This window comes from Culex quinquefasciatus, chromosome 2 (genome assembly GCF_015732765.1).
Source record: "Culex quinquefasciatus strain JHB chromosome 2, VPISU_Cqui_1.0_pri_paternal, whole genome shotgun sequence".
Lineage (NCBI taxonomy): Eukaryota > Metazoa > Arthropoda > Insecta > Diptera > Culicidae > Culex > Culex quinquefasciatus.
The window spans coordinates 96,588,224-96,600,146 of NC_051862.1; the positions used below are offsets into that span (position 1 = coordinate 96,588,224).

Here is an 11,923-nt window from a genome sequence, read left to right on the forward strand (position 1 = left end):
CAATTTCTAAAGGCTTTCTAAAACTTGTGGAAACATTGGAACATTTAACAAATCTAGAGTTTTTTTAAAGGTCCTATAAACTGTTGTGTTTCACATGCTATAGGACCTTTTCAATAAAAAAAACTCTGGAAAAGTGTTCGTGAAAACACTAAGAACGATATTATTCGTAATAGCAAACTTGACGTTTCGTAAACTATTACACGTTTAACAAAAAATCGAAGTACATAATGATTTGATTCAAATCACGGTTTATTTTATGAATACTTTTAAACGTGCAAGTCATAAGCACTCTGATAGCACTTTGTGAAATAAGATCCTCTGTAATTATTAAGTCAAATGTAATTACAAAAGCCGACTCGGTCCTAACCAGGTCCCAGTACCGAAAAGGACCTAATAAAAATAATTTTATGAAAAAAAAAAGCACTTTGTGAAATTTGTTACACGCAGAAAAATATTTTGTAGAATCCACGTCCGTGAGTGCTGGTGGTGTTTTGCGACGATTTGGTTGGTGCCTCGTCGTCGCTTGCTGCCGAATTTTCACAAACTCAGCTCGTTTTGGGCAGCTTCGATTCTTGGTCGAATGATCGCCGCCGCAATTGAAGCATTTGGCTTCGATCTTCTCGTTGATTGTGTTGCAAGCATGAGTTTTGTTGCACAACGACTCTTGATGAAACAGTTCCTGCCACCATGCCCAAACTGCAAGCAGTTCGAACATTGCGTCACGTCACGGTGCACTGGACGATAACGTTCCCAAGAAATTCGTCATGGCTGTAGTATTCAATCTTTGTGTTGTTCAAGAAATCCCATGCAAAAGCATCTCGAATCGGACAGACAAAATTCATGAATGGATTCAGTAAAACGGTATTCTTTTCATCCCAAATGAAACAAATTCATATTTTCACAATGACGTTCTAACTTTTTATTGTTTACCATTTGTTTCTTTCGTTATCAGTTATCACTATTTGCACCCTCCGCTAGCTGCTGCTCCGCGCCCTCCTTAGTAGATTCATCCTACTAAGCTACATTTCGTCACAACAGCAGCAGCGAAGTTAATTAGGGTTAAGTCTAAGCTTCTAAACGCTACACACGAATACAATTTGATAGCAGGTCGTGCCATTGTGCGGTGACAAATCGATGACAACAGCGGCGGCAGCAGCAGCGATCTCAAATCAGATAAATCAGATGGGCTGTGTGTGGATGATGTGTTGTATTGTTTTTGCGGATGCTGTAACACAATTGAACTGCAAGTCACGCGATTTCTACGCTGCAGATTGTCGTGTCCGCGTAGAAATTGTGACACAAATTAACCCGCCCTTCCGGGGGTTAAGCCTACGCCTATTTGTTCTGTCAGGAATTTGAGTCCGGGAGGGCAAACGAAAAAAAACTCCACGCCGTGAGAGTTACACCTTGCAAGACTGCTGTGCTGACGCCGTACGGTTTTGAATGTATCAAATTAAGCCTAAAACTAAAATTAAAAACAAATCCGTGTCCAGTGACCCCCTGCTGCTGCTTCTGCTTAAGCGATTTTGGTTCGCTTCCGCGCGATTGCCTCCTCGACGGCGCGCAACTGCTTGAGGAGCTCCTCCCGCCGCGAGGACTTTTTCGACGCGCTCGAACTGGCCGCGGCCTTTTCCAGGGCGGCACTCGACGGTGGAATGACTTGCGCGTTCGGCTTGGAGTCCGACTTTTTCGTATCGACTAGAATAAATGAAAAACAAATCACGTTTGAATCAAGAAACTTAACACTTCTTCCGAGAATAATTACCCTTCTTGGCCGGTGCCGACTTGGATCCCTTGTCCGCGCCCTTGCCACCCTTCTTGATGGCTTGCTTGCCCCGGGACGACGTCGACGAGCTGGACGAGTTGGAGCTTTCCGAGCCGGAATCACTGGAGTCGGATGAGCCAGAAGCGGACGAGCTGGACCGTCGGCGGCGTTTGTCGGTGGGGGGAGCTTTGCGTGGAGCAGGCGAGACCTGGAAGATGAGAGAAAAATTTGTTAAAGATATTGCGACGTTTGATTCTTTCCTCAGGGCTAATGTAAATGGCACGATATTTGCACCATTCGAATTGATTGTTTATCAGTTATTTTCTATGTTTAATTTTCTTCAACATTGATGAAATAGGGGAACAGCATCTAATTCCAGCGTGCCTCTAATGTTGCCAGGTCAGAACTTTGACATTCAATTAAAGCTAATTAAAAGCGTTTTCAACTGAAATTGAGTGATAAATAGCTGAATAAGAAGTGAGCAAGCAAGTTTATATCAAAAGTTTTGCAAAAGTAGTTGTTTAAATAGTGAAAATCAGTAAATTGGATGGAGTTAGGAGCGAGAGCTTAACCTGCCAAAGATACGAGAATTTCCCCTAGTTTTACTATCGAAAAAAAATCAATGTTTTCAAAATGCAAACATTATATTCTCCAACACCGAAGTGAAGGTTAAATACCTAGTAAGCTAATCACAGCTTCCCTAATACGGATGTAAACTTCAAGCACCTACAATGTGCAACACGGCCTAACTACCTTGACTTTCCATCATTCCAGGGACTGAGATTCATCAACTTCTTGAAGCTTTATCACTCTTTCAGCTTTAGATTATAATTGCTTTTAGATTCTCAAACGCTGGCATTGAACGATGACAATACTAAGCTCAGGTCATGGTAGATTATTTCATTCACAACATTATGCAGTGGATCAGAGCAGATGACACGATCTCTAATACATACGAGCTCCAGCTAAAATAATTGCATTGTTGGTTACATATACCATACCATACCAAACAGCTTAGAACACCATACGCGGTGCCCGTGCTGTATCAAGAAGGTTGTTCCATGTTGATCGGTTCTGGGCTGCAGCTCGCCAGTCTCCTAGGTTGCAGAACTTTCTTAGGTCCGCCTCGATCTGATTACCCCATCGTGCACGCTGCGCTCCTGCTATTCGGACAGTGCCGCCATCCGGTCGCGCGCGGTAAAAGAGCATCCTGACAGGATGGTCTTCGTCCATCCTCGCGACATGGCCGGCCCACCTGAGCCTCCCGATTCTCGCCAGGGTGACGATGGTCGGTTCTCCCAGCAGCGCGTGCAGTTCGTGGTTCATGCGCCTTCGCCACTCGTTCTGAGCTGTACGTACTCCACCGTAGATCGTTCGCAGCACCTTCCGTTCGAAAACTCCAAGGGCTCGTTCGTCCTCTTGCCGCAGCGTCCAGGTTTCGTGGCCATAAAGGGCAACCGGTCTAATCAGTGTCTTGTACAGTACACAAATTCGCTCACCTCCTCCAGCACATCGCCATCCACAGCTAAAGGGGTGAGTCTTGGGGGGTCAACGTCCTTTGAGCCCCTCCCTTTCATGTACTTTGTTTTCGTCGTATTCATGGCCAATCCAATTCGTCCTGCTTGCGTCTTTAGGGCGGTGTAAACCCTTTTCACCGTCTCTAGGTCTCTCGCTATAATATCAATGTCGTCCGCATAAGCAAGAAGTTGGACTGTCCTGTTGCAAATCGTGCCTCTCGGGTCTATACCCGCTCTTCGCACAACTCCCTCAAGTCCGATGTTGAACAGCGCATTGGATAAGCCGTCACCTTGTCGTAACCCTTGATGCGATTGGAAGGGGTCCGCTAGCTCCCCTGCCACTCGCACGTGACACATCACACGGTCCAAGGTAGCCTTGATCAGCCGAGTCAGTTTGTCCGGAAATCCGTTCTCGTGCATGATCTGCCATAGCTGTTCGCGGTCGACTATATCGTACGCTGCCTTGAAATCGATGAAGATGTGATGTGTGGGCACGTTGTACTCACGGCATTTCTCGAGGATCTGCCGGAGCGAGAAAATTTGGTCCGTGGTGGCCCGAGCGCCAGTAAACCCCGCTTGATAGGGGCCCACGAACCTCCGTGCGTACGGTGTCAGCAGACGGCAGAGGATCTGGGAGAGGATTTTATAGGCCGCGTTGATAAGCGTGATGCCGCGGTAGTTGCCGCAGTCCAGCTTATCGCCCTTTTTGTAGATGGGGCACACGACACCATCCATCCATTCTTCTGGTAGTTTCTCCTCCCTCCAGATCTTAGAAATCACCAAGTGGATCGCCCTCGCCAACTGCTCTCCTCCATATTTGAAGAGCTCACCGGGTAACCGATCTTTACCGGCGGCCCTGTTCTCCTTCTTCACCGTCTTCAGATCAGGTGCCGGGAACTGTTCGTCAGCATTGTTGGTTACATATGGCTTCAGAAAACACTCTTAATCCTGAACTGGTTTGACTGACGGCCTGTTTACTGCTATACTCAAGTCTCTAGAATTTAGACAATCGTTCCGCGAATTAATAGAGCTTAGTTGAAGGATTTCCACTGTTGACGATTCTCTGCTTTCGCCAACACTCGGCCCCAGCGTAACTTCTCGTCAACAGCACTGTTTCCTTGGTGGAAACTTCTCCGTCCGGTCAACCCCGAGTGCGTTGTCGTTGTGCGTTCCAACCTCTGCTGACACCGCCGATACAACCTCCGCAGTTGCGGGGCCACCAGGCGCGAAAGATGTTATGTAGGCAAAGACCTGTAGCTTCGACGTGTTCTGGCTCGATGCGCAGTAGGTCTCACTCCCTTCGAGCAACACCGACTTGACATCCCAGTTAAAGATACTTTGTTTCGTTCGCAAGCTGATTTGGTTCGCCACAAGCTGCAAAGATCCGCAAAAGCACAGATTCATACAATACCAGGCACGCGTGCTGTAACAAGAAGACTCTATAATTTCTCAGGTTACAGTTCTTCTGAATATCACCATTCACTTGATCTCCCCACCGTGTGCGCGGTTTCCCTGCTCTTATGCCTGTTCCGCCAGCTGGTTCAGCGCGGTCATATAGCAGTCTGACAGGCTGGCTCTCGTCCATTCGGGCGACATGGCCGGCCCACCTGAACCTTCTGATCTTAACCTGGGTGGCGATGTTCGGTTCTTCAAGAAACGCGTTCAGTTCGTGGTTCATGCGTCGTCGCCACACTCCTTCAGACACCTGCACTCCACCGTAAATCGTTCGTAACACCTTCCATTCGAAAACTCCAAGGTCAGTTTCGTGATGTGAGGGTCTTCCGTAATCCAAAGTGAGCACGATTACCAGCAAACATACTAGTCCGGATCTCTTGGCTGGTGACAATCAGCGGTTACCAGCGATCCCAAGTACACGGACTCTCTCACCGCATCCGATATATTATCATCGACGTCCTTTGAACCCGTTCCCCTCATGTGCTTCGTTTTCGCCGTATTCATGTCAAGTCCTACCCGTTATGCTTGCACCTTCAGTTGGGTGTAGACATCTTTCACCGACTCCAGGTTTCTTGCCACAATGTCGATGTCATCGGCAAAAGCAAGCAGCTGGAAGGACTTGTTCATAATCGTGTCCCTCGTTTCGATACCCTTCGAAAAATACCTTCAATGACGATTTTGAACAGCGCACAGGATAATCCATCACGCACGTGACACATCACACCACCCAGCCTTAATCAACCGAGTCAGTTTATCCGGAAACCCGTTCTCGTGCATAATCTGCCATAGCTGCTCGCGGTCGTCATAGGCCGCCTTGAAATCGATGAAGATGTGATGTGTGGGCACGTTGTACTCACGACATTTCTTGAGGATTTGTCGGAGACAAAATATTTGGTCCGTGGTAGCGCGCGCTCCACTGGAACCTGCCTGGTAGGGACCGACCAACCTCCTTCTGGGAGAGATTTTTGTAGGCCGCGCCAGATTATCGCCGATTTTTATAGATGGGACAAACGACACAATCCATCCACTTCTCCGACAGCCTCTCCTCTTCCCAGATCTTCGAAATCACACTGTGGAGCGCCCTCGCCAGTTCTCTCCTCCATATTTAAAGAGTTCACCGGGTAACCGATCCTTACCGGCAGCTTTGTTGTTCTTCAGTATGCTGATCTCCCTCTCCACCGTCTCCAGATCAGGTACTGGATCAGCTGAGGGTGCTCCAAGGTTGACTCCGACGCCGTCTCCGTTCGCTTCATCGCCGTTGAGGTGCTCGTTGAAGTGTTCTGCTTTCACCTATCCAACTCCTCGCTTTTGTTCACGATCAGGTTTCCCGCGTTGTCCCTGCACACGTCGGATCGCGGCACGAAGCCTGCGCATTTCCCGTGGTCGATTTGGGTTTTCGTCGGTGGCTTTATTGATGTCCTTGCGAGGAAAATAGGTGCTTCCAAAGGATAACAAAGGAACCGCAAATAAGGTGATTGCTTATATTTTGTTGCCTCGGAGTGCCAAGTGCCACCAAAAACGTCAAGAAACTCGTCGAAAACCACCTGCAAAAGTAGAAAAAACAATTCTATAATAATTACCTTCTTCCGCTTGGTGGAAACAGCCTTCTCGATTGCCCGCTTATCCATCGGTGGCGACGGATTGCGCTTCTTCGCCACAACTGGCGAAATTTTGCGAACTGCAAATAAAAAAATAAATCTTAGAATCAAAGTTTAACGAACAACACCTTACAACCTCTACCTGGCGAGTACTTGCTCCTCCGGGGGCTCGTCGTCGGTGACCGCGTGCGGATGACCTTACGCACGTGCGTCGCCGCGGCGTGCCGATCGCTCTCCTTCGACCGGTGGCTGTCGTAGCGGCGCCGCTTCGTGCTGGGCGACGGCGACCGGCTGGACGAGCTCGATCCGGACCGCGAACTGCTGCTGGAGCTGCTGTACGAGGAGCTGTTGCTGTAGCTGCGCCGTTCGGCGGTGCGAGCGGTTCGCTTTTCGGCTGCGGCGGCTCCGCCACCACCACCACCTCCACGGCCGGGGGATTTGGAACGCATCCACGGGTCGTTCCACTCGTCGGCACGTTGCACGATGACTTCTCGGGTGGCGCGCGGGCGACGTTTCGTGAGGTCTTCGTCCTCGTACTGGGGCATTCGGTGGGAGGGGAGTTCGCGGTAACGGTGGGTACGCCCGAAGGCGTCCTCTTCGAAGGGTGGACCGGGGCGGGCGAACTTGGCGGGTGGTGGCACTCCGCCGTACTCGTACGGGACGGGTGGGCCTCGGCCGGCGAACGCCGGGGGTTCCGGCGATCCTCGGTTGTAGTAGTTGTCCTTCTCGAGCTCGTCCTGGGTGAGGGAAAGGTTCATCTTTTTGTCTTCAAAGTCAATGTCCTGCTCCTTGCGCTTGGTCGCCTTGCGCATCATTTCCTTGGCCGTGCGGAGGCCACGCTCCCAGGCGCTTTCCGTGACCGGTTCTGGGGCTCGTGCCGGGGGTGGAAGAGCAGCCGCGGCGCTGTACGCGTGGTGTGGCGCAATGTGGTGCAGGGGAGGTCGCTCGATGCGGTAGTCGGCCTGGTACATGGGGTGGGCGGCGTAGGCGGGTGGTTGGTGCGGGATGGGGACCGGTCGGACCATGTCGAACATGGTGTAATTTCCTTTGTCTGTGACGCCTGGATGGAGGAAGCGACAGCTCATGCCCCAGGTGCACTGACCACGTTGGTAGAATCGGCAGACCGGTTTGGGTTCGGTTTCCTCCGGACGCTTTTCGTCCTCGTCGGACACTTCTCCCTCCTCCAGCTCTTCGCCCTCTTCCAGTTCGGCGTCGGATTCTTTCTTCTTTTTCTTGTTGTCTGACGGCTCAGGGGCTTGCACAGGGACCTTGCCCGTTTCCGTCTTCTCTGCCACCTTTGGCGGTTCGTTACACTCGCCCTCTTCGGCCTCAAAGTCCAGCACGTCTTCGTCATTCTTCTTATCCATCAGATCGTCGTCCAGCAGGTTGTCGTGACCCCTCGCCGATCCGTTCGGCTTGTCCTCCATGTTCCGAAGCTGATTCTTTTTCTCCTCCAACTTTTGCCTCAAATCAACGATCATCAACTTGTCGTTCTCCTTGTCCTGGGCCGACATCTCTTCATCGTCTTCACCATCTGCGCCCCCTTTCCGGGCAACCCCCGTCGTGGCCGATTCAACCTCTTCCTTGTCCGAGCCGCGATCGCTGCCCTTGTCCTCGTCCCGCTCGTCATCGTGCTCATCACTCTCCAGACTCACGTCGCTCAGATCTTCGTGGCTCATGTCCAGCGCGGTGTCCTTGCGGGCGCTGCTGTTGGCCTCCTCCTCCGGCTCCCCAGACTTAGCCTCGTCGGCGCCACTTTTATCCCGCGCGCCATCTTCACGATCCGATTCCATCTCGCAGTCGCTGATTTCCTCGCCCTTCAACTTTTCGCTGAGATTCGACCCGCTCGAGGCACGCGACAGCCGACCTCCTCCCAACCTTCCCCCGCGGCTATCCGACCGATTCGAGGCACCCGAAGCCGACCGGGACCGGTTGTACGGCGAACCGCTGCGACTCTTGCGCGAATTCTCCGCACTCCGGAACGAGGCCGAATTCGAACGCGACCTTGTCCCCGCATCTTCCTCGTAGTTCTTCGGACTCGACGGTGGACCGCCGTCACCGTCCTTCTTCTCTCCCACGGGACTTGAGGCCGGGCTTGAACGGGACCGGGAACGAGAGCCGCCCGAGCCGGAACGGGACCGCGAGCGGGATGACCGGGTGGTGGTTTCGTTTTCTGGGGCGTCGTCCGGTTGATCCGGGTTGTGGTGGTCGGGGGCGCCACCAACCGGACTGGCCGGAGCGTCCGAGTTGCTGGAGCTGCTCGAGGCGGACGAACCGGGCCGGGAATCGTCACTGTCCATTGCGGGGCGGAACGCTGGAACGGAAACGGAGGGGATTAGCGGGGATCTGACTGGGTGAAGGATTTTACGTTTGAGGTGAGGGCAATTCTCTGAGAAGAACAATTTTTAAATTTATTTTTTCAGAAAATTGCTCATACATGGTTTAAGGGTTTAAATAAATGCATCGAAAATTTTCATATTAGCTGGTAGAAATTCAAAAATTATTCCAAAACAAGCAAATTATGAACATTTTCTCTGCCACTCTCAGCAAAACTAGTTTGAGCATTTTCTTTTAAGACAGAAGTCACTTTTCCTCTTTCACATTCCCGCCATTTGACCACACTTTGTGCACTTTTATTTGTTCAAGATTTACCTTGCTCTCGCAAAAGAGATGAGATATTTGTTGGTCTGTTCATTTTGCGGTTTGTTTTTTTGCCAAACGCCAATCTTTCACGTCTTACCTTTGGACAAACTTCGAGCCCTCGAGGAGGAACTGGGGTCACTTTCTTCATACTCATTTTGAGTTTTTGTGTGTTTTGTTTAACTACAAGTCCATACTTTTACTTTTTTTTTGTTTTTCAAACACAACCTTAATCTACTTAAGTTCTTCACCCTCGAAAAGGTCAACAAACTACTTTCCTTTTTATGGGAAATTCAAACAAAACTAAACTCGACCAACTTGTCGAACTTTTTTTACATTCCGGAAGTGAGACCCCTTCCCCACGGTTTAAAAAAATACTGAAACTGAAACAGGCAGCAACATCTCGAACAATCTGGAGCCCGGAACGAAAACGTAAACAGAAAACGAAAACAAAAAAAACTCTTCACAACTCGAGTGTCTTTCCATCAGCAGCCGTGCTGTTGTTGTTGTTATTCTTCTTCTTTCTCCACGCGCGCGCACACACACATCCACACACGGCCAACTGAGATCAATGTCCTTGAAACCGGCCAAACTTGCACCACTTTACGGTGCCGACAACTTTTACTTCACCAAAAACTAAACTGAGTCTTTTTTTATGAATCGTCCTTTTGAACTGCGCTCGAACGCATAAACTTAAAAAGATAACTTTTTCCTTATTCCAACGAACTGTAAATTTTCACAAGAAAGATGGTGGTCGCTTTTGTGTAGAAATTGGTCAACTTTTTCTTCGCTTTCTCCCGGGGGCGGCGCCGATGCTTACCTTTTCCACTTACTCTCTCTCGAGATCGATTGATTGATCGCTTGCTTGCTCGCTAGTAGACACCGAAAGTGACCAATTTCACGCGCGTCGCAGACTGGAACCGGTGCCGGTGCGATCGGGGTCGTTTTGGGACGCTGGCCGAGCCGACGGATGTTCGAAATTTGCTTCCCGAATAACCACGCCACCAAAAGCGGTCCGCAGCAGAAGAGTGAAAAATCGAAGATGGCGAGCCGAGCCGCAGAACTGACGTTTCGCTTGAGACGGGTGGTGGGTTTCTGCGTGCTGCAGGGGTGTGTTGAGAAGCAGTATAACAGTTTTAGGTACACGGAGAATCGGCATTACACTTTTTAAGTTCGATTACACGAAATTCAGTTCATGTATGATTACACTCAACCCCCGGTGGTTGGTCACTTTTTCGTTTGACACTTTTTTAGTTTGTACCCCGTTAGTTGGTCAAAGTCAAACTAAAAAGTGACGAACTGTCACTTTTTACACGGCGCTCACGCACACTACCAAAACAAGCGTTTGGTAGTTTGTGTGAACTCCGTGTAAAAAGGGTGTCAAACTAAAAAGTGACCCCGTTCGTTTGACAACAGTTGGTGTCAAACCATCGGGGTTTGAGTGTACCTACATACTTTTGAGAAACAACGGTCGAACTGAAAATCGTGTAACATATTGAAACGTTTCACCGGGTGGAAAATCTAATACATGCGAGTCTTTTTTCATTTTGTTTCGGATTTTTATTTATTGATTATTAAATTGTAATAAAGTCTGGCACATCAAATATTTTTTAGAATATTCTAATTTTTTCTAAATTGATATTTTTGCTGAAATTCAAATTGACACACTCCGCTCTCAGGTCATGGCGAAATTTTTGTTGCAGGGAGTTTCTCCAGATTTTCAATACGGATCGATCGTTTTCGGTGCACTAAATCGATGATGTTGACGAGACTTGGAACCAGGGTTGCCAGGTTGCCAGATAAATCTGGGAATGCCAGATTTGTCAAGTGTCAGCCAGAATAAAGATTCATCCTTCTCAGTGCCAGATATTGACAGATTTTGCCAGATTTTTCACTTTATGGCCATTTTGAACAACCTTTTGATTAAAATGAACGAATTTAATGAAAATCAAAAATATTACAATGTGTTTGCCTAAAAGAAAATGTAAATTTCCTCTTTTTTAGGCTATAAAAACAGTTAAATCATACAAACTTTTGAGTTAATTCATATTCTTCCTCCCCTTTTCCAAAAAGATTTGTTAGATTTTCATCCGCCAGATTTATCCAGATTTTGGATCGATACTTTGCCAGATTTTCCAAATTTTGACCTGGTAACCCTGCTTGGAACGGCTTTCGGGTTGACCTTCAATAGAAAATCCGGCGGGTGCCACCTGGAAAGAGGGCAACATTTGATTTGTCTTCAGAAACATCGGCCACGGATCGTTTCAACGAGCTATAAGAGCTCATGTTGGGGCTCTGCTCGTGAAGTGGGTTAACGCAAGGATCTGACACGCATGCAGTTTTCTGAAGTCACCGCCAGAGGCGCTGTCAATATTGATACTTGCTGGAATTACATGCTGACCTCCAAGTTCAAGTCTGAAATTAAATGTAAATCTTTTGAATGAAAAAAAAAAACTTAAAAAAGTTTTATAATTTTTATATAAATTATTACCGATGCGCATACGACCTTTTCAAACGTTACGCGCCAAAAACTTGGTTCGATCTTGGTTCGATTTTGACTTCATGGCCTATCTACAATCACTTAGCTTAGAAAATTTCACTTAGCTTAGGAATTTGAATCAATGGAAATGAATCTGAGTTTCTACAATGGAAAAGTAATCAAATTAGAAACTGACGTTTGGTTTGGAAAATTTCAAAATCTACGGTAAGTTGACGTTTCCATATCAAAGGTAAACAAACAACTGCATAGCAACGTATATCAGCCCAGCAAGTTTTCTAAGTTGATTGTGGATGACGAACGTAAGTTGCAGACTTTCCTAAATAACTACTTTACTTAGATGTTCTAAGCTAAGTGATTGTAGATAGGCCATCACTCGCCTTGTATGTGGATGACAGTCGTGACGTAGCCGGACTCCTGAACTGGTAAAGGTGTAAATTTTATACTTTTT

At 48.3% G+C, this 11,923-nt stretch overlaps 1 protein-coding gene across 2 annotated transcripts; it reads right to left on the bottom strand.

Annotated features, from left to right (window-relative positions):
* Positions 1-895: 895 nt before the first annotated feature.
* Positions 896-10,033, bottom strand: LOC6031475 (zinc finger CCCH domain-containing protein 18). Of its 2 annotated transcripts, none has more exons than XM_038253103.1 (5): positions 9,796-10,033; positions 6,478-8,649; positions 6,318-6,415; positions 1,766-1,973; positions 896-1,698 (listed from the first exon to the last, which is right to left on the bottom strand). In XM_038253103.1, exons 2-5 carry the CDS (start codon positions 8,633-8,635, stop codon positions 1,517-1,519), a joined length of 2,646 nt encoding a protein of 881 aa, XP_038109031.1. In that variant the 5' UTR covers positions 8,636-8,649; positions 9,796-10,033; the 3' UTR covers positions 896-1,516. The 2 variants fall into 2 exon arrangements, with proteins under 2 accessions (XP_038109031.1, XP_038109032.1); XM_038253104.1 differs by lacking the exon at positions 9,796-10,033 and adding an exon at positions 9,076-9,789.
* Between the last annotated feature and the right edge of the window lie 1,890 nt (positions 10,034-11,923).